Genomic DNA, 24,287 nt, shown 5'->3' on the forward strand with positions numbered 1-24,287 from the left:
ATAAATGTCAAGGCGAGATTGCCAACAAAATTATTATAAGCTTTGCATTGTAAGCTTTGCATACATGCTCGCGAAGTGTAGGGACTACACGCGCGCGCGCGCGCGATAAGAAACCGCGCACGATTATTAAATAATTGTTTGTTTAAACTAATATCCAAGATATTTTATGCCATGTATACGTGTTATGTCACGTCTGAATACCTGAGGTAAATGCCAAATGGAGCTCGATATGGGAGACGCGTATACACGCAAAGAGTTCGTTACACTCTAATTCAAGCAATTTCCTCGCTGGGAGACACGCATCGCGTGCACATTAATGATTAGCTTCGCGATTATACAACGCACGTAGTCACCTACAAAAATCGAGCATGCTGGATAATATTCCCTTTTTGCATTTAAAAAAGGTTAAAGGAAGGAAATATACAAAACTGGATTTTCCATCGTTTCGCGAGGGGAAGAATTTTTATTTCTATTTCGTGATACTTCGTATATATCCAGGGTATAATTTATAATGCAAATTATTAGCTTATTATATTTCATATAATTATGTCAATAGATATTATGGAAGGATTTTGATAATGATATGTACACATTGCAGAATTAAATTGAGTATCGAGATAATTTTGCAAATTAATGGTATACCATCTGTGATGAATCCTGTCATCAAATATTGTTAACCAGCAAATTATATCAGCGAGCGAGCAGTTTGATTTTTCTATATCTATAATATGAATTGATGTGAGTAATCAGTTGAATAATTATCAATATTCTGATAGTCTAGATAAAATTTTATTCTTCAATTTACGCGCGAATATTCGATCAATATTGATTCATAATTTTTACAATGTTCTTTGCAACAGGAATAAACGCTTGCGACATTCCAAATAACTTGTGCAATTTTCTAATGCGTTCGTCGCCATAAATTTATAGTTTTTTTTTCTTGTAATGGCTTTCCTCTGCAGTTTTGCTCACAGTTTTAAAGATATCGAAAATTTCTCCGTCGCTCCTTCGCCAACTTAAAAATCAAGTCTCGCGGCACGAGGGAAGTGACTTTTATCGTCGAACGTTTCGCTGACCGAGAATCGCCAGGAAAATGGGTAACACCGGAGGTAGTATGTAGGTCGTTCTAGGTCACATGAAGGTCGATTATCTGACGGTATCATACACGGAAAAGAAAAGAGAAGCGAGCGAAGCGTATTCTACTGTCCGACCCTCATCCACCTTAATCTTTCCGTGTTCAGTCCGTTTCCTTAAGTTTACATCACTTTTTGCGAGATTTTAATGGAAACGCGCAGCTTCGATGAACTTCAAGTCTCTGTAGATTCCTTTAAATTAAATGCATTACTTTCGTTAATAACATTTCCGTGCATACAACATATAATTCAGTCAAAAGTGACAGTTGAATTTCTTTCGCTCAACGCGTAATTATTTTCTCACGCGAGCCTGAAGAACTTAAAAGTTTTTTAATGTGTAAACCGTTAAAATTATTCTTAAATATTATTTTCTGAATATTTTTTTTCATACAACAAAATAATGAAATTTTCTTGGACCTAAGAAGACACGCGGTGTTTCCTCTTTTTTCGCATTTTTTTCTCAAGACCGGTGCAGAGTACTTCTTCACCTGGCCTCGATTCGGCGACGTCGCAATTGGCAAGATTCGCGTAAAAACTGCGTCGATAAATCACGACGAACTCGGGAAGAAGGAAAAGACGAGATCGCGTGAAGGGGAGACAACGGAAAGAAAAAAAAAGAAGGAAACGACGTCACGGGAATTTTACACGTCATCGTCGGGATGAAATAATATTATCGTGCTGTTCGCGTAGCCAACCGTCGTGTTAGACCGGATGATGGGGATGGTAATTTATCGCGCGACATAAATTATGTATAACGTTGAAACGACCCTCTTGGCGCGCGACGAGTTTGTAGTTACCTTCGTATAACCGGTGTTTCTTGTCTTGGGTAGCTAAAACTTAGTCTTTAGCGAGCGTTTGCAACCGTGGGTGGGATTGTTTCGCAGGAAATTATCGGAGTTACTTCCGAACTTCCGGCGTAATACAAGAGACGTTTCGTCGATCGATTAAATACTTTTAGAAAACGTCAATGCGCTTAACGTTAATTTCACGTTAACGAACTGTCGCCGATACTTAAATTTAGAGAAGAAACATGCGCGGAAAAAACGTTTTTGCTCAAGTATCTGAAAACTCTGTTAGAAATTTGAAAATAATTTTGTTTGACCCCATTAAAATAATTATGAGGGGCGCTCAAGTGCGATGAGCAGTGCTGCAAAAAGTCTTGACAATCTAGCAATCAGTTTGAGTGTTCTACTCTCTAAATTTTTTTTCTCTTCATGGAGTGGCCTCTCACCTCTTTGGAGTGGAATCACGCTCTATAAAGAGTGGAATTTAACTCTAAAACTCTAAAAAATTTAGAAGGTACGTAATTATTTTCATGTCCAACAAAATTATTTTCAAATTCGTATATGTATCGTGCATAAACCAAGATCTCACTATTATTTGTGCGAGTATAATACGAAAAGATTAATGCACTCGATAAATACTTTTACGTGAAAATATTAGCACTTGTATTGGAAAATCATATAAAAATGAAGAAATAAGAAAGTATTTCAATTGCGAGGTAATTTAATTTATAGAGGTAATAGTTTAAATAAATTTTCAATGTGAAATACTAATTTGACGCTAAGTAAAAATAAAAAAGCCTCGACCAACAGTCGCATTTGTCTATATCATTACATTTTTTCTTACGCGTTACATCTTTTCTAATCGTGTCATGTGTCACGCGAATGTGCTGTAAAGAGATTGTGCAATGGAATTGTTCCCACAGAATTCACAGGTTTCTTTTTCTTCTAACGACCATCGTTTATGAGAGCGATAAGAGCTTCCTTCCCCTCTTTTGTGACTTCAATTCGCACATAATTCGCGATCGTCTATTAATCCTGCGAAAATAATCTACGTTCTTTGACGTAGGTGTACCCATTGAATTTTCGCGCGATGCTATCTCGCACGATGCTATCTCGCATTGTGCTGCGCGTCTGCATAATTTATATTTAACGATCCTTCCCTCTAAGGTGACGTAATGTATTCAGCTTCAATACATCTATGGTCATAACATCGATGGTCTTGTTTAATGAATTTTGTTCTCGAAATACCTATGCAGAATTTTTAAGTTGCAATGGAATTTCATTTGCAAAATTTTGCTTTCAAAGACTTTCCGAACAATAATCTTTGAAAAGTCAGTTTTCAAAGTCAAAATAGAAACTGTTATATTTTCGGTATTTTTTTCAATATTGATAGAATAAAAGTATTTTAGAATAAATACCATATAATATAAAACACATTAAAATGATACAACATTAAAAAATGCACGAGATCTCTAACAACATTATTGAATAAATATAACGGAAAGAACGGTTTTGTTAAAGTATTTAAAATTAAAGTATTTAACTAAATACAGATTTAAAAATATAAAATAATTTGTTGAACTAAGATTATATTCAAGCATGATGAGCAAAGTTAGCAAACAGTTTTGATATTCTAACAATCAATTTGAGTGTGCTAGATAATTATTTTGATACCCTAACTAAATTATTTTCAGATCTATAATCTAATATTTTTAAACACTTGGGTAAAACTGTTCTTTCCGTGTATGTAGTTTATCAAAGTTTCAGGCAATTTTTGGAAATGATAGCGTTATCGCATAAACTCGTGTAATTTTCTAAATTAAATTCACGTAATTATCCAGCCGGAGTGGCGGCAACGTGATAACGCACGGCGAATTAATTAACCTAATTCCCAAATTATTAATACAAGAGCGGGGGCTGCCGTTGCAATCGTGTGCGTTTGCGGGAAAAGTCGATGGGTCCAGTCGGCTGGTCTCTCCAGCGCTCCGGTTGGCACCGGTTATGTTGTACAATTAATTACCGGAAGGCGGTCCGGATGTGTACTTCACTTCGCGTCGATTATCGAGCGATCTGAATACGCGACCGCGAAAGGTGATCTCGCCCTACATCGGGCTCCTTATCGACCGCGACCGGTGATAGAAAAACATTGCACTCCGCAAAGTGCGATCAATAATGCCTTTCGGTTTTTCACACCCAAGTGCCCAAGGACGTCGGGTCCAATGTGAGGTAACACCCTCTCTTTAGAACTCTCCGTCGTACGAAGAACCCTCGTTGTCGCTCTACGATCATGCGGTCTCGACGAAATCGAATAATGTACCGATGCACCGCACATTCACCGGAACCGAACCGCCCACTCGCGAGCTCTGTCGCATGTCCGAGGCCGCCGAGCTGCAAAGTCGCGGCCGAACTGTTTTGTCCACGTGTTGCGGACAGTCAACGAGGGCAGGATAATGCAGACCTCGATCTTACCACGTGACAGACTGTAGCGTGATCGTACGGCTTTCCGGGGAATCCTAGAATGACCTCGTCTCATCTCTGCCCTCTATCGGAGGGTGCAGTAGACTATTCCGGGGATAGTTTAGCAAACAGTGATCTTTAAGTGTTCCAAACAAGATTTCGATGTTGAAACTACTATAACAAGATTAATTGAATTTTAATCAAGAATTTCAAAGTTCAGAACCGATCGATTCTCCGTTCGTTAGTTTCAGAAGTTAATTATAATTTAATTCAAGTTGCCGGAATTCACGATAGTTTTGGATAATAATTTTTTATTTTTATAGATTACATTGACACGCGACAATATTAAGTTGCGTAAAGTATGCATGTAGATTCCTAAGGATTCAAAATTCGTTGACAGTAAATTTCAGTAGTAGTAACACTCGGTAACGTGGAAGGTTTGTTCTCCAACCGTTACCAACCGCAGGAGAACCACGTTCATCGATCCCGCGGTAAGGGTGAGCATTTTCAGGGATGAAAACGTAGGTGGCGAACATTTCAAGCTCGCATACGCATGCGCCACATCAATCCTTGCGAGTAACTTCTTTAATCCGTTACTTCGTCTAATTTAAATTTTAAAATAATGAAGAAATATAGATAAATTTATGTAAAAGTTTAAATAAAAATTAAACTGTCTCTCTTTTTTTTATATTTTTAATGTATTTTATACACAGTGGAAAGGTTGAGGTCAAAGTTATATAACACATTAATGAGGTCGAGTAAGCGATAAAATAAACTTGTGTCAATGCTTCATTGAAGGGTTATATAATAAATTTTTTTATCAATTATTATAATAATTATAATAAATGTTTGAAATTTCTTCTGCAAAAATGCAGGCTTCCATTCGTCGAATGATGATAAAACAATAATGATTATAAAACATTTTGGAATATTCCTCGAATATTTATCGCAATTATTATAACATTTATAATTTTTTAATAAAGCATCTTTGGACATAAGTTTGGATATAAGACTTTTTTCATGTACTCGACTTACTCATATATACAGGCTGTCCTGAAAGATTGGAGTCAAACTAATATCAGTTTGGCTCCGATCTTTCAGGACAACCTGTATAAAAAACGTTTAATGTATCTTATAACAGTTAAAGAGGTTTGTAACGATAGAAACTCAGTAAACTTTGATACTTGTTATTACACTAAAAAGAAAGTTGTTAACTTTTTCTAAATTTTTTAATTTAATTAATAATAAAATACTTGAATTGCAATTGAATTTGTACGTACTAGAACTTCATTTCACATTTTCATATTTAACCTAAATACATAAATATTGAAAAGGAAGAAATTTAATTAAATTGAAAAATGTAATCAAATTAACAACTTTTTTTCCCCAGTGTACAAGCATAAGAATAAATTGAATACGAAATCCTTTTGTAAGCTATATTTATACTATGATATATATCAATAACAAAATATTATTTTCATTACAGTAGAGTCTTCCATATCCAAAGTTCCATTATCCGAATTCTTTAATATTTGAAGTTTCATTATCCGAATACTTAATATTCAAACGTTCTACTTTTTGAACATTATAACATATTGTGAAATTAATTTTATTTTCTTGACGTAAAGAATTTAAGTTTTTTTTAAATATATAAAATTCTTTTTATTAAAAATTTAAGTTTCTGTTTGAATAAATAAAGTTTAATATAAAAATGTATTTGTTCTATTATCCGAAAATTCCTTTATCCGAACAATTTTGTCTTCCTATTATTATTTCAGATGTGGAAGGCTTCACTGTATTTACAAAATATTAAGATATTAGGATATGAAGCTGTTGCAGCCTGGTCCATCGCGGATTGTAAATCGTATTTGCACAGAAAATGGGGCTGATATATTCAACTAAATGACATTATGTTCCGGAAGCTTTTACTTTGAAATAAAATAGAATAAAAAGCAATTTAATAAAGATTAACAAAATGACGGCAAAAAATACAAAAAAAGTAGAGTGTCTTTTTATTGTTATAAAATGTAAATAAATAACAATATAAAGTTAATTGTAATTCCGCTTACACGTTTAATTTATTAACATTAATTTTAAAAAACTCGATATTTTTATTTCATTCTCAAGTTATCTTTGCAAAACCAAATTTATTACACCGCGCGATGAGCCAAGCTACGCAACAACTTCATACGTTAATATTTTATAACTTTGCAAAAAGTTTTTTATTATTAATATATAGTATAAATAGCCTAAAAAAATTTGTTTTCAATTAATTCCTAATCAACGAGTCATAGTTTACGATTTTTTGTCCATTCATAAACCTTTTAACTCTCCCTCTTCCCCGTTAAGCAAAAAATTGATTTTTACTCCTTAATTTGCAATTTTATGATGCATCTTATTAGACTTTTTGTCAGACCTTTGAACTTTTGCCTTGAACTTTTTTTTTTTTATTTTGGCACACTTACCTTATTCTCACTGATGTGCGGAATACCATCTGGATGAAGTATACGGTCAACTGAATTCAGTCTGGGAACTCCATCCAGCTGGGCCGCCTCTTTCAGTTGGGGTGGCGACGGCGGCGGTGGTAATTGTTCCTCCACCCCCGTACCATCAAACCTCGTTTTCTACAACAGAGAGAGAAACGATTTCATCGCGTTATTGTCTTGCGCGTTATAAGGTCGTAAAACCAACTCTGACTCTTTTTAGTACACAGATATTGAAATCTCAAAGGTCAATTTAGACAGTGCCTCGACAATCACGAAGTATTTCGATATTTTCCCATTTATCGCTACAATTACAAAAAATATATAATGTTCTCGACTGATTAGAGCGGCGAGGTTTTTCCTGCTCCCGACGCAGAATTTTGTTCGTGTCGCGGTATTGCAGTTACTGCTGTCTTGTGCTTACTTACGTTAGAACTTGGGCGAATCCAGCAACATTTGCAAATATCCCTGCCGTTGTCAGAGCTAAGCGAAATCGCATTATTTGTGCCACGATCGTTGAACGTTGAATTGGCGTGTCGCTTCGCCCTTCGACGTTTTCGTATTTTGACCGGTACAGCGAACATGTAATCACTGAATCGACGCCTTGAATGACGTACGATCGACACCCAGTCTATCATCGCGCGAAAACAGTTCAGCTGCGCGTGATATTCCAAATATATGTATATATATATTTTTCAGTGTACGCTGTCCGTCAAAGTCCACTCGATTTGCTGCTGTGCAAATTTCAAGCGAAATAGAGACGCTATATAACGCGAGAGGAAGAAAAAGAGAAGCAGATAGAAACATGCAAATATTCATTAAACAGTTACCATTTAAGCTTCGATAATTTTACAAAACTATTTAAAAAAACATTATTCGAAAAATGCATTGAAGACGGCAATATTTAACATGTGCAGTATTTTGTCTGAATATATTTCTGAACGCAATTATTTCAACTCACTTTTTTATATTCTTTATGCTTTGAGATAATATGCATACAAATTATAAATTTTTAAAATCTCACAAAATCAGCTTCTTACAACTTAATTCGTAATTATTTTCTACAGCTCAATTGCTAGTACATTACAAACAGTTCAGCTCTTTCTCTTATTAAAAAATTCTTGATTTAATTATTACTTCTACTTTATATTACTTTAAAGTCCTTATAAATGCGAGGCGAACTTTTCAATTAGCGTTCGAACTTTTCTGCGCATTTCAGGCTTCGAGGTAAATTTTTGTGATTTGTTTAACTCTGGCTGCTTGCCGCTTTCGTTGGTACGCGTTGCTGAACGAGTGCTTTCAATTGAGTATCGCGGGCGTGCCCATCGTCGCTAGAGATCGATACCAATGGTGAAGAGAACGTCGCGGATATATGTCACGAATAAAATCCCTCTTTTCTCTCGCTGCTTGTATTCTGAAAGCGTGTTATAAGCATCAGGCTGTCTCTATATTTCTGCTTTGTTCTATCACATGCGCTTTATTCTCCCGACATAGTCGCGTCGACCATTATTGTCGAGTGCATTCTCTGAACGCGAATAAAGGTGCTGACAAGGATGTTGCAATTGAGCGCGCATTTATGTCAAGAATTAATACGGTAACGAAAATACTATTCAAAATGCTAATTGACGAAATGCATTATTAATTGAGTTAATCACTGGCACGTTTTGAATAAATAATCCTCGAACATTTAAGCAGAAACTTCTTATATATATTATTCTTATAAATAAAATTATCGAACAATTCTACGAATATAATTATAAAAAATGAAATGTATTTTTTCGAGTGTAAGAAGTGAGATAGTGGCTGAAAATTTAAAATATTTCCTTTTCCACAAACCATTTATATATTATTCATTATTTGAAGCTTGTTATTTTGAATTTTAATTTTTAATCATTATAGCAAAATTTTCAAGCTTAATATAATCATTTCGCAAGTCCATACTTCACGTTTTACCAAAATCTTTACCCGTATTTTCACACTGACTGAAATTCGTGCAAGAATAGATAATGTTCGGGCACACCACATGCTTGCTATGCTCGCGAGCGTAATTTGCAGCACGGGCAAAGGAAAATTTCAGAGTGATTGAAGCGCTTACGGGCTTCCAAGAATACCAAACACCGCCGCATATTGTTTATGGAGAAACCACGCGTGCGAGAGCGAAATAGTTTAGACTCGGTACTTCAGCGAGCAATCTCCATCAACATTCTATTTCGTGAAAGCGCACCCCTTCGCGAATCCCTTGATTTCATATATCACAATTCATCGTTCCACAACTCATTGCGCATAACACTTTTCAATGTCGTTCCTTTGTAAAAGAATTTTTTATACGCGTTTTATTGTACACGACGCACGGATCTCGCGTTCCCACATTGCAATAGAAACAAAGCAGACAAAGTTTCTACAATAACAGATATCATCGGATTCGTTTAATCCTTTATTTTTTTTCTCTTTTACGACAGCCTTCTAGGAAGATTTCTCTTCGTTAGCTACATTCCACATTTCTCATCGTGAGATCAAGAACTCAACTCATCCAAGAAAAACACGATTGCAAAAGCAAAACCAATTATTTATGATCGTGACTTTTAATAGATTCTTTTTTCTTCTCTTTATTCTTAACACTAGTTTCGACGAAATCTCGATGATTCCTTCCTAACAAAAAATTATCTACATGATATATTCCGCAAAATTAATATAAATATAAACTAAAAGTCATCATCGTTTTAAACTCGTGTAACTTTTAAGAATGCTTTTTTAGTTTCATAAGTGCAAAAACGATTTTTAATTCTATAAATTAAAAAAGAAATAATACTCGTATTCGAATCAATATATTATACATTTTTATTGATACACCTTGTTTATTTTATATATCACGCACTCTTTTTGATGTTTCTCAAAATAAAGTCCACAAGCGAACACTTTTTCGGGAAACTATGACATAACGTCGACGAGTAATTAGCGGTGTTCATTGAAGTAACGATCACACTTAATTACACGATCAAGTCTTGGTTGTTTTTTGGAGCAGCCGACTTTGTACTTCGACGTGGAGGACGTCAGCGTCGGTACTGATGTAAAAGTATCCGACGCTGGTATCAATAGCGTGCCAATGCCTCCCAAGAAGGCGTTGCCGTCTAATTCTGACACTGAAGTATCCTCATGATTGGACGGCAGTCTAAAGGACTCTTCAAAAGTTTGTTTCCCTTTTTTTTCTAAGCGAATCCAAAATGTAAGAACCCGAATGATTAATTATCGCTACACTATTTATAAGTTCAATGAGTCGCGCCATTTATTTCGTGGCTCTCGACTGGCGACTGCCATTAATTCTGCGTTTAAGTGTCGAGTGGCCGCGACGGCTATGTTACGCGAAATGTAATTCTCAGACGATAGTGATGCAATAGTGGTTCGAGGTCGATATCCGAAGAAATTGTGTTCGCACGCGAATTTACGTCCAGGCTGATTAAATTCTCGTTTAATTAAACTTCACGCGCACTGCGAGGATGGCACAGAAAGATTTCCGACCAATTCCTCGGAATTACATTCTGAATGGGCAACGGTTTATAATTTAAGTCTCTCGTGCATTTTTTTCTAACGAATTTTATCTTCTATCTGGAAACCTGCACATATCGTATAAAATCCATCGTGTGTGTATACGTTGGAGTAATTACTAATAATTAAGCAGAAAATTAAATCAAACGAAAGTCGAGTAAAACACAAGTTTCTTTTTTTATTTATAATTATAAAGTATTTGTTTTTATTAATTACTATAATTAATTTTGATAAAATTTAACAAAATCAACTTTTAATAAAAAAACGAAACCCTTTGTGTTCGTGATTACCCCAACTACCATGGGGTAATCACGAACGCAACATGAAGCAATCATAGATGATCAAATATTGTTTTAAGCACAGAGCAAACTGTAGCAGCTTTTCCAAGAGATAAATTTGATTTGGGCTCATTTTATTCTTGTTAAAGCCCATTTGTATCATTTTCACAACAGCAGCTGCATTAATTCAGCAATTTAATTCAGCAAAATATTACTTGAAAAAGGAAAAAGTTTAATTATATTTAGCTCGAGCGATGTGTTCAATTTTACGCTCCTACTCTTTGTCCGACACTGCATGAGAGCTGAGCTGTTAATCGGTGAAAGAAAAGATCTGTTTTCTTTCTCTAACACATCGTTATCGCAGCATTCGCGATTACCCCGCGTTCGCCTTTACCCCACTCTCCCCTATATCCGCTTTTTGTTAAATTTAATTATTTAATTTGTACTTGATTAGTACGCAAATACTTTCCATCTAATTCTCATCAAGTTGGTCACGTTTGTCTAATGAAATATATATACCGCTGTGCACAATATCGTTCGCGGTTTTCTAACGAGTTAATTAAAAAATAACAAAAAACAGGATCGAGCGTTCTAGAAGCTGATTAAATGGCGATCAATAATAAAGTTTCGTTAATGAATATTTTTCCTCATGCCGTATCAGCGGCAAGCGGTATCGACGTTTCGATCATTAATGGATTAAACAGACCTCACAGCGCAGCATCGACACGCCGGAAGTTAATCAGGTTACCAAATCAAACGGAATGCATTATAACGCACCCGCTTCGGGCCTAGTCCTGTTACAAGCATTTCGTCGTATTCCATCAGTAAATATGTAGATCGGCAAAACGACATCGATAATGACGATACGCTGATCTTCATTTTGGTTAACAAGCTGGATTGTCGCGGCTACCGATGTGTCGCTGGTCAATCGTCAAATGCAACTACGACGATCAACTTGGTTCGTCAATTAACGCTCGGTCTCGGGACAGCAAATTATGGAACCGCGGAGCCAAAACAGACCGGCGAGTAGCAATTGCGTTTGTTCGAATTATCATTTAACCCACGATTGCTTCACGCATCGGAATTCGCTTCGGAGCTACTCGTGAGCGCAATAATACGCGAAATATCTTCGTGCGAGTTAATTAACCGTCACGCACAGCCGTCTATCGCGCCGGTCTTTTCACGAAATGGCCTCGTGGACTTGTTTTATTCTGCGAATCGGATGTCCATTACCAGCACAATGCCGGGGTACAATGCAGTGACTCGCAGCTCCAAGAAACCTTGGACTTGATAGGAAGAACATGAGGAGATAATCGAGAACCGTGCGATCGTGTTCTGAAACGAAGCGAAGAATTGCGCGCGGCAAGGTCTTGCGCCATAACGACGGCGAAAGGATGAAGAGCAGGACGGCGGAAAATTGCAGTCTGCAGCTGACGTTAAAGCGAATTAATTTCTATGTTTATAGTTAACCAAGGTAAACTCCTTATTGTCTTCGCTAAGAAACTCAAGCAGACGAATGCTCTTTTCATGTTAAACTTTAAGGGCGTGCTAAGCTCCTTGAGGACAACGAAAAAGCGGCGTTCGGATACTTCATGGCTCGCATTAATACAATTAGTAGCATATCTAATGAAACAAGAGGGTGGTTAACGGTAAGATTATACAAAGACAGATCTTAAGTTTTATAATTGCGTCATTGGTCTTAATTAGTCGGTATACTTCAATTAAACCTAGCCGTCTTAATTCAAAGTTCGTGCGTGTAAGTTAAATGAGCCTGAGTTATCGTATTTAATCGTAACAATTTTAGCAGCAATGAAATTTTGCTCGAAATGAGTGGCCATTTAATGACTCTTGTCAACGAAAATATATTAATACTAGCTGTGCCCCGCCACGCGTTGCTGTGGCTCAATCTAGTTAAAGTGGAAAAGTAAGAAACGAGAAAGCGCGGTATACAATTTTTATATGAAAACACGCGCGTATTCGAATGCAACGTCGTATCAAAATTTCAAAGCATTCGTTGAAGAACTTTAAGATTTTCAACAAACGAACATTTACATTTTTATTTATATAGATTTTGACATAGAAGGATTTCCAATGAAATAAATTTGTGCTAGTTGTGAAAATTGTTGATGGCACCGGTGAAAATGCAATCCGTCGAGTATTCATCGAGATTTACGTGCCCACGCACTGTGCATATTCATTTCGATTTCCGCGAAATGCCGAGACACGATAGATATGCATTAAATCGACGCTTTTATTTCATGCTGAAAATATCGCTCGCTCGTCCGGATGCTACTCGAACGGACAAGTACTGCGCAGGGACTACGGCACATGGCCAATAGATTTAAGTGATGATAAAAATGCGGCAAGCGCTGATTTCGAATGGGGCGTCGCGTATCGCGATGGTCTGCACGTCCATGTAAATACACAACAGGTTTTACGCGTTTGGGGTAATAAAAGTTTTCAAAATAGCCATTCCATATTCACACTCGCACTACGAATATATATATCATATTTCCACATTTTCATAAAACACTGCAGGCTGCTGTTCAATTTCAAAGTTTACTGGCAGAACATTATATCGTTATACCTCTATGTTACACACTGAAAAGTAAAATTGTTAATTTTAACAAAAGGCATTTAGTTTGCAGTGATTTCTTCAGTTCAAAAGTAAATTGTGTGAGTACTGTTTGTTTAACTTAAATACTTAAACTGAAAAAATTAATACAAATTAAATGTACGTAATTAATTTTTTTTTACGTTGCCTCGACCTTTAACGAGATGCACAAGAGTCGCTCTTCTCTCTCTTTAACAGTCAAGGCTGATGACAGATACTTCAGAGTCTAAGCATACTTGTCTGAGTTTTATCGAAGAACGGTTATGAGATCGCGCAAAGAAATTTTCCTTTTTCTTGATTAATCACTAATGTAAAACCCAGTTTAAATAAATTTAAAATTAGTCATGCCTCGAATACAAATAATTAGCCGAAGGGAGAAAATTGGAAAATAATTACTGTAATTGAAGCATTTATCGATTTACATTACATTGATATAATTATTTATTAATTTTTTTTTTCAAAATTTGATGATTTTTAATATTCCACAAAATAAATAGAAATTTCTTTCAAAAAGAAATTAAAGATTTATCCATCTCAGGAATTCTCAAAAAGCACGAAGATATAATTCTTGAAAATCATATTATCGACAAGACCTCGAAGATGACTTGGGAACTATGATCAGATTCTAGGCTGTGCTGCCACGAATATTTCAAACGAACAAGTTGGTAAGCCAGGAATCTTCCCAGGTATATTCGGCTACAGAAAACGGGCTTACCGTCATAAGCCAGAACAATCATTACCAAGCTATACATCAAGTACGGACAATGATTAATTGAACCATTACTTACTTCGCATGCATCGATCAATATATCCGAATATATATCAATTTCATAGGATACAAGAAACCCATTATAGCTGATTCGTAATTATCAATCACTGATTAAATTGAAAAGCCTTAGAATGATGCTTCAAAACAGAAAGAACATATTCAGCGCTTTACTGGGAAGAAAGATTAACACCAAGCATAATCGTGTTACGATCGTTATGAAATTTCTTCACAGATTTAGTAGAACAGGTTTTAATTTGCGATGACAGTACATGTTACGGGAGCAAATGTATTATTTTAAAGATCTGCAATTTGCTTTCGCAAAATTTGCACTTTTACGAACCTGAGTCTCGTCTAGATCGGAGCCTGGAACATCGGGACTGGCCGATCTGCGGCCATAAATGTTCGACAGAGTCTGGGTCAACGGCAAGGCGGAGGCTGGCCCATCCTGAAATGATCACATCATCTGAAAAACATACCATCGAGTCGACGAGACAAACGCGTATTGCCGAATGGCATTACGCCCTTTCGAATCTTCACGTCGATTGAATCATTACAGTTTTATATTTTTTATTTTTTACAAATTACTTCTGCAAATTTGGAATCGTATGGAGATATTGTTCAACAGCCATGTTATCGCATGTAAAATAAACTATCGAATATTTTAAATATTGAGTTTTACTCCAATATTTTAATAACATAATATTGGTAATTCTTTTGGAAATACTGTGAGTCAAAATTGCCCGCCCAAGATTATAAAGATTACAAGTTTCGCTCTTTGAGCACTCGCGTGCAACAGAGATCGTAGCAAGTCGTCGTGTGTTCCATTTTATGGCATGCCTGTGGATTTATTTTATATTATGTCAACAAATATCCATAAACCCACTATCGAACTATTCCAGACATTCGTTCTTGCAGCAGCTATGATGCAAACTGCGCTCAAACAGTAAACATTTGATATCTGGGCTATCAGGTTTCCCAACGCCGACACGGAGAGCTTGGCGTGGATCGATCGTAACGTTTCCGCCAGTGAAGCGAGTGAAGAGCAGATGGCTGGAGGAAATAAAGTCGCGAGATGCAAGGTCAATTGCGCGGCTGGACCGGGTTGACTGACGTTCGTTGCACGTGCAATGGCGGGACGTTAAACGAGTCGAACGGAATTATTCATAGCGGACTTTCGATACGCTGCGAGTACGTTCGGCATCCAGCGTCGCTTTTATCTCCACCGAGGCGCGCCTTTATCAATGTGCATCGTCGACCATCGTGCTCGAAATTCGTTCGTTGCATCGAAATATTCTCCAACGATGACCTGTCACCTACAGCCGCGTTTTTCGTTTGTTGTTGTTGTTGTTGGTGGTGGTGGGATAACGAATACCGCAATCTACTTTAAAGCGCGGGGTACTTACAATTATTACGACGAAAACAAAAAGCACGACAAAAAGCATAACGGAATGCTCAGTATTTAGAAATGCATCCGCCCTCGAGAATTTTTCCGAGGAGAAAAATGCCGAGTCGGGCAATAATGTAACGGAGCGCTGATTCGCTAATTGCATCGATATCGTATCTAGAAAAGAAAGCAATTACGAAGCGAATACGGATGTTACTCGATCTCCGACAATAAGTGTAACGCAACCCGGCGTATACGTAGATACGTGAAAGAGAGATTGGAAGTCCAGTTTTGCGCCCGGTGCAGTCGATCGGATTCACATCACTCGCATTCGCGGCAAGCGTGAGAAGTAGAACGTTACCTCGACAACGTGAATGCCATCGAACGATATTTCTGGCATTAATAAACGTCCTGTCCCGTCTTGTCCTGTTCCAGTATTGGACGCGCGGTAAATAAAACTGAACTGCGTATACTCGTATGTGTACTCGTGTGGGCGTACCTATGTGCTTGCGCGGAGACCTGCCTCATATTCCCGCGACTCTCAAAGACAGAACGTATCGGATAAAATTGAGAAATAAAGTAGAGCTTGCACTAATATTTTATGTTCTCTAAGGTGCATTTACATACGCCACGACGGTGTATGTACCGCGATGCAAGTAGTTTTACTTTTGCCGAGCGAGACTACTATCTCGCGTGTGTCAGTGCGATTCCGGGAATCTAAGTACTTTCCTCTGCATCAAATTCTACATATGCAACTGTACAGCCCTAATATTTAAAAAATGTCATAATGTCCTTTACAACAATTTTTTGTAAGCATAACGATGTATTATATCTTTACCTCTTTCTGATTATCTTTACGTAAAGAAGAATTTAAAGTGGTAATATATTCATTTACATTTTGTACAACAATTTTGTTAATATTTAATATTTTAAATTGAAAATTTAACAATTACCTTCGTAAAAATAGATTTTAAAAATTGATGTTTTTCCTTTAAAAAAATATTTTCGTTCTTGAAATAATATTTTGTTCTAAAATTATATATTTATTCAAGATAAACAAAAAATATTGCAGAATATATGGAAATGTATGTATGTACACAAAACTTTTCCGCACAGACTGCAGTATTGACAATCTATAATACACATGTAATCTTCAAAAAAAAAAAGTCGTGTTATGCTTATTAAGGCATTAATACGTTTGAACATAATAATATGAAATTTTGCTACAATGAATAGTAATTACTATAGAATCATTTGTTTAGCAGTTATCTACCGTTATGCAGTTCCATTAATTAGTATTAGCGTATTAGTGCTACATAACGGACTATTAAACAAATGATTCTACAAGTAATCACGGAAAGAACAGTTTTGTCGAGAAATTTAGTTGGATACAGATCTGGAAATAATTTTTAGAACTAATTGTTAGGCCATCAAAATAATTATGATGGACTCTCAAACTGAATTACTATAATGACAAAATTTTTTGCAACATTGCTCATCATGCTTTAACACCCATCACAATTATTTTGACGGTCTAGTAAAACGATTACAATACTGCACCAGTACTGGCACTTAGTACAACGCCAGTACTCAATATCCAAAACTGCTACTGGCCCAGTATCTTATTGGTATTCATTTCTCACATGGGTTTTTACATATTGAATATTTAGATACACGAACAAAATCGTTTTTTTCCGTCTAGAATTCGTCACCTAATGACGGAGATGTTACAAAAGAACATAATACCTGCAAAGGCCATTAATACTTCTTTCTACTCTAATATTTATCTTGCTTCTCTTTCGCGTGACGCAAGTGAAACTCTAGAAGCGAACGTACCGTAACTCTTTATCCTACACAAAATACAGTGTGTACGCCACGGTTTTTTAACGTTGAACCAAAATTCCGTAGAATTGGTTTTCCGGGACGGGAATATAATATCCTCCTCCGTGCGCATTCTCGCGTTGTAATTTTTTTTCTCTATTTCAATTCGCGTGATTATCCTCGGATTTCCATCCCCTCTCTTGCGGCCGGATTAATTTGTCGTTGCTGAGTAACGGGAGATAGGTTGCCCCAGCTTTCGCGTGAACTTTCGAAAAACACGAGTGCTTCCTCGCGTTTCGCCGTGCCAGAAATTCGAGTCTGCGTCGCGAAAGGAGCTCGTCGAGATTAATCTATGGGCGCGCTGGGTGTTCGCAGTTGTTTATAACTTCACGAAGCGTGGCTATAATGCACATAAAGGATAATGGTATGCGTCGAACATGAGCACAGCGGAGTGCGTTCTCGATTACCTGCGGGCGTTTCCCTCCCCCCGCAATTTTATGGCGTCGCAATATGCACTGCATCGATAATAGAGAGTAATCCTCCGGCGGTGCATTCCATGGCTGAACGACCGACTGAATGGTATCGCGTTTCGGCCGATTTGATGAAAATCTATACTGATACCGTCGATCATTACCGCTCTGGTCGCGTTCTGGAAACTGCCAGCGTAGCCGCCAAAAGCCAACTGTATTCCGTCGAATAGGATACGCATGAGCCAGCGAGAGAACATTTAGTGGAAGGCTGGTCCAGCGTTTATCTCGACGTGATAAATCCCGATCCCGCGCGGCCCCGTTTGTTATAATTAATGCATCGTTTTTGACAAGAAATTTGAAAAAAATCGGTTAAAAATTGTGTAATTTTTCTGAACAGAACGACAGTCGACAGCTGCGGAAATGTCTCTTGAAAGTTATTCACATTTCTCACGTGTATTGACTCTTTCGCGTTTATTCACCGATTGTTTGTGAATAAAACGAGTTGTTTATTCACAGCCTAAACATTTATATACGGGCGGATGATACCACCATTCGATATTGTTTCGTAAGATGGCATTTGATTTGCCGATAAACCGCTATGGTGTAAACGTATGTCACCTCTGACCATAACACGAGCGTAACTACTGGCGGCCTCGACACGTCGAGTTACGACCAAGCGACAACTGCGTGACAGTGGCTGATGCGAATCAGAAGGGGTGCGTTTACGACACTCTCTCCGACATGATATGCGATTAAAACACTACGCACGAAATATCATAACGAACGCACTGTAGGAAAAGTAAGCGAGAAATAGATGAAATTGAGAATTTGTTTTTCCCAATAAATTTTTTAGTCTTTTATCTAAAAATTCAAAACAGAAAAGTTAGTTAGGTAACTCCAATTTTTCCTACGTGGTACAAGATAATAGCGCAACAAATTTAAAATGGCTTGAGAAATTTAACGTTAATCTTTTTTCAAACTGATCGGGAATTACACAGTCGATATCAGTTAGAATTCACGGTATTAACGAGTGATCATAAATTAATTATTCGCACAAATAGTGAAATTCGATTGTTACGCGCATAAAAATCCCGCATCACAACTGCGTTATTGTTTAGCGGTTTGTTTGTCCATTTATAAATTAGCATTGTTTTCGCGTTATTCAAGTAAACTCGGTCGATCAATAAACTTACACTATAAAAATAATTCCGAATTTCCTCCCAAAATTAATGCGATTGTTTAAAATTTATCATTAAAAATTTTAACAAGCAATGGTATATTTTTATAAACTTTTATCATACAATCGTACGTTAAATTATTTATTACTTTTTATTCCTACCTGAAATTTTTATTTAATTTAATTAAAATAGAATCAAAGTTGAGTCGTTTTGCATTATATTTGGGCTAAATATGTAATCTTTTTTATACAAATATCTAAAAAGTATTTTTAATTTTTCCAGTGTACCTATGCTAAAGTTTAAAAAATTGCATGCTAGTTGGAGAAAAAAATTAGCTTGTTAAGTTTTGCGGCACAGCTTGATAATTTATTATTAGTGAGAGTTTAACTATAAGATAAAGCTAGCACATAGATAAAAAAGATCATATTTCTCCAGATTTTAGCAGAAAATTAACGATTGAAACGAATGAAAACTTTGTTTAAAATAATTAAAATAAATAGTCGCGTACGATATTGTAAAATGACTCTCTTCGCTTATTTGCGAAATGATATGAGTTGACCACATGCAAAAATGTATGGTACACGATCATAACTATTGACATTTGAGCCGTCGAACTTGATCGTTTCAATTTGACCACAAAGCGATGGTGTCCATTTGCCTTGCCAATACCAACCAAGCCGAAGACAGCCGTTGTGGAACCGAAGTGTACTTGGCGATGAAAACGCGACACTGCGTTTCCAATAATCCGCCACCGTTGATCTCACGTCGTCGAAGTACGTGGCGGAGCACTCTCGAAATTCCGCGCAACACCGCAACGCTATAACAAATCTTTCGCACGTACGGCTCCCTAATCGTACGCGAAGAGAACGTGGTAAGAGATTTCGCATTAAATTAGGCGCGTGCGCAATTTATGGGCGCACATGTAAGCCGAAGGCAGTAACGATCGTTCGAAAAGGAGTTCGGAAATCCATAGCAACGAAGATTCGAGCTGCTGTGCAAGAGGGAAACCTGTTGGTAGGATGATGAATCAGATTCTTCGCTGAACTTTTTCTTTCGAGTGTACTCGATATATTCCGCGATTATTGTATCGAGGAGGTCCGGATGTAAAAACGATTCGTAAAATCATGTTGAATCGAAAGATTCTACTTTACTCCGCGTTTTCCACTCAGCATCTCTCTCTCTCTCTCTCTCTCTCTCTCTCTCTTTCTCTCTTTCGTAAGGAGGGGGTAAGAAAACAGATATTTTCGGTTTGCGCATTGCAGATCCGAAGCACGTATCCCATTCTCATGAGACGAGTGTGTGGGTGTAAATATATATATATATATATATATATATATATATATATATATATTATATATATATATATATATATATATAATATATTTTACATTGTATAACTCGGAAACTTAATCCGACTTTCGGCAGTTACGCAGGAGGCACCCGCGAGCACTCGCTGTTCGACGTTTCTCCCGATCTAGCTTTCTCTTGCCCCTTATCCACAGATATCAATAACGTGGATTTGTTCCCGATAACACGCGCGCTTATCGCTCCCAACACCGCCGCTGGCGTGTGGATTAGCATCGTTTATTTTAACGCGGATACAAACACTCGCACTTTGAGAAAAAAAGATATAATCAATATGTTTCCTCTGTGTTCTTTCCTTTTCTCGCTTTACCATTTTAATAATATATAAATTAGAAAATCAAGCCACAAATTCTAGTCGTATACTTTTTTCGAGACTTCATAAAATATTTGCACACAAGTTGAACCTGGACCATATGTATAGTTCCATGGAAGTCATTAATATTGTACCAGATCTAATTTTCTAAAGTAGTTTCGGTAATTCTGACAAACGACATTTTATAAGCTAATATGTTCGTAAAGCGATCCCAATATTGACTCTCTATGAACGAGATTTTCATCATGATTTTAGTTTGCAGCACTAAAAAAGTTTTAGATTCCCCGATTTTTAATTGCATCAAATATTTACGATGCGTGTACAAAAGCAATCGTCCAAGTTATACCGCGTTTGTTTCCAATTTCATGCTCTAAAAATAATAGTTGAGTTACTCCGGATATTTTTTTAATTTTTTATTTGAGAGGGAAATATTCGTATGTCCAATAGCTTTATCAATTTTTGCGTTTAAAAAAGAATAACTGATGCGTCCGTTCTCTGGACAGCTTACAAAAGTAATCCTCTATGTTGTTGCATTTCAAGCGGGATGAACATCTTATAAATGCTATTAAAAGAAAACAGGTATAACAAAACTAATTTAATTTTGTAGCGCGTGATTCTTACAACTTTTGTATTTTTTGCTTAATGAAACGAAAACATTTATTTCGAAAAAAGTTTATTTTAAAATATTTTTCTTCCATATCTGGTGTGATGGTATGATTACTTTTCTTTCTTTGCTCATCACTACAAACTACGTACAAAGAGGAAGAATCTTCTTTATTAATGTTATCGATACTATCTTAAATTCTTGCGATAATTTATTTTAATCAAGCAGTCAGTAGTCTAGTATGATCAAATTTCTTGTGTCAGACGTTTCAACGTCGGATTATTCTACTGTTAGTCTACGTTTCATTAGAGAATTGATTAAAATTGGGAGTTCTTCGTTTCCTACAAAGTAACTGCAAAGTAACTACGATTTCTATGCGTTTAATCGTATTGAAGATTCTGTCTCGTTATCGTGATAGTGAGAAGGTTTACGCTCATTGCATTTGTCGATCTCAAACGAAAGGCGAATTGGAAAGCTTTCAGAATTGAAGTCTTACGAAAGTTTTTACGAAATCTCGCAGTCTTCTCTCGATTATTTGTAAAAGAACTTTTACATAAATTTTATATGTAGAATACATTGTAAATATACAGGGAATAGACAAAATAATCATAAACCCTTGTGAAATATACTATTTTTTTTAACAAGAAACTAATTCACCATTTAATATCTTTAATACAGATTTTATCTATATTTGGAATAAGGTACAATGCTTCAATAAATTATCACTGAAATGCTGTATTATTTTTCTAGTAGGAATATCTTTCAATTGATCATATAAATAATACTGAAGAAAAAAAATTTGCTTTTTATATTGTTTTTCAAAATTGTCCTTTGTTCTTCAAAACTTAAACATTTTTCTCCAACATAACTATGTCTAATTTGAATGTCATCGAGTAATTGTGAGCAGTACTAAAGGAACAGAGTGAAAAACACATTCTCCCCTCCAATATTTTTTAAAAGTATTCTGCTAGAAAAATAATCCAACTATTGCACTGATAATTATTTAAGCATGGTATGATCTTGTTTTAAACAAAAATAAAATTGGTATTAAAGACAAATGACAGCTCAATCTCTTACTAATGAAATAAGTGTGTATTTCCCAGATGTTCACATTATTTTATCTATCTCCTATACATATACATATATAGGAAAAAAAGTATATATAAATTAAAATAAAATATTTTTAGCGTTATTATGCATGTATTTTATATTTTCCGTGCGAGCAATAAAATAACTGAGGTATTTTAATTTTATATATGTGAACAAATGGGGACATGACGAGAATAAAATTAAAACACCTCAATTTTATTGTCTGCGCGGAAAATATAAAGAATATACATATAGATAATAGCATTAAAAATATTAAACTTGAGCGATTTGATTATATAATAACCGTTAAATAGCCGTGAAAAAATAAAGTTTATTCCTATTCTTTTGTGTTTACAATGAACGATAGATAGAAATATGGATCATTCAGAATAAGTTAAATGCTGTGTATGTTAAAAGCAAAGTAAAATATAATAATAAAAAAAGGAATTACGTTGTCCCAGCTTGTAAACCATCGGTATCACACGCGTGTTGGACGAACAAATGTATAGGTAAAGCTTCAACAAATGGCTTTAAATGGACTCGCGGGCATTTCTGTTATCTAATACTTACAGAAGCGATAGTCGGAATGGGATTCTTGGTGTAACTCCGTGTTCCCGGACATAACTCGGCTATCGAACGACCACATTCTCTGCCCCCGAGGCAGCGACACGTCGATAGTACTGGCGAGAGTACACGGCTTCACACACCGACGGGCAATGTGAGCAACGCGGATACTGCCGTTGAAACTAATTTCGTCGGATAGCACCGGAGGTTATCGCGCTGTGTCGATGACGCCCTCTTAGAAGGGTACGGTAACAGTTTTATCGCGGGACGTGAAAGGGCGACGTTCCGGGAAACTGGACTGGATGGAAGATGAAATATCGTTTCTTCACCGCAAAGTGTGTTCCGCGACCCTTGCTGTAATACTAGGGATATCGGGTCCATTCGTATCATCGGCGCTATTATTTAACTGTTCCTCGTGATGGTAGAGCGGAATTACGGGTAAGCGCCTCGTCGATCAAATCTCTTATTCGTTCGATCTCGCGCGGATCGTTTCCACTTAAATGGATAGGGAAATTTTCATACTATCAGTATGCATATTATATTCAATGGTTGTCACAATTCTAGGATGCTTTTTGCTCGGAGTACTAGTAAAAAATATCGCTCTTTAAACTGTAGCTTCGTAAAATTTTTTTTGTCATCAGTAAAAAGTTTCAGCGAAATAGTTTTTTTATATTTTGAAGAATTTTGGAATTTAATCTTACCTACACACGCGGGCGCTTTAATAACGTTTCAGAATATTGGGGCAAACGTGGGGTAACAATATCTAGAAAATTTTAATTAGTAGTACGACGTGTGTTTTGACAAGTGAAATTCTCATTAGCATGAGGTAAATTATAGCGGAACGAGAGCGGAGTCAATTGTAACGTGGAGACCTGAATTTCTCGCGTCCTTAGAGAAAATATATTGCTCTTTCTTTATAGGCGTCTTATTATTCAGGCGCTTTAATAGGCCGTAAAAAAGGAGAGATTCGGACTTGAGAGATATCTCTCGGCGCTTAATGATAACGCGATAACAAGGCACATGGGCCTTCGGAAAATCGCGCGAGTAACGAGAAAGTGCGGTGTTCGAGCGCTGAGGCCATTGAATATGGGGCTTAATAAAAGCACGCATAAATATCGGGAGGTATAATACCGCTGCGCCTGGCAACCCAGCCGGTGGCTGATAATGAGGTCGTTATTTTACGGAATATATATATGTATCCACATATATATACACGCTTCTCTCTCTCCCTCTTTCTTTTTCGTCGCGTCGCACCCCACCGTTTTCTCCCCTAAGTCGCCGTAATAACTCCCCGCCGGCAATGGAGTGCGTCTCTTTTCGCGCCGTATTTCTCCTCCGCATTCCTAACGATATATACAGCTACTATGCTGTAATTACACCCTCACGGGACACATCGTTGTCCCTGCAGTTCACACTACCACCGCCCGTCTGGAGAAG

General features: G+C 36.6%; 1 protein-coding gene across 12 annotated transcripts in view; it reads right to left on the reverse strand.

The window, feature by feature from the left end:
* Nucleotides 1–24,287, reverse strand: part of LOC105201229 (disks large 1 tumor suppressor protein) — a 393,240-nt gene that overhangs the window by 210,222 nt on the left and 158,731 nt on the right. For 10 of the 12 annotated variants that reach the window (XM_026132842.2, XM_026132836.2, XM_026132840.2 and 7 more), the window contains exons 4-5: nucleotides 14,403–14,507; nucleotides 6,841–6,999 (exon numbers count right to left, since the gene is read on the reverse strand). In XM_026132842.2, the coding sequence (XP_025988627.2) occupies nucleotides 6,841–6,999; nucleotides 14,403–14,507 (264 nt within the window). Of the gene's footprint in view, nucleotides 1–6,840; nucleotides 7,000–7,286; nucleotides 7,512–14,402; nucleotides 14,508–24,287 lie in introns of those variants that run through there. The other 2 variants (XM_039451482.1, XM_026132841.2) reach the window with 2 other exon arrangements.

This window comes from Solenopsis invicta, chromosome 1, assembly GCF_016802725.1.
Source record: "Solenopsis invicta isolate M01_SB chromosome 1, UNIL_Sinv_3.0, whole genome shotgun sequence".
Classification (NCBI taxonomy): Eukaryota; Metazoa; Arthropoda; class Insecta; order Hymenoptera; family Formicidae; genus Solenopsis; species Solenopsis invicta.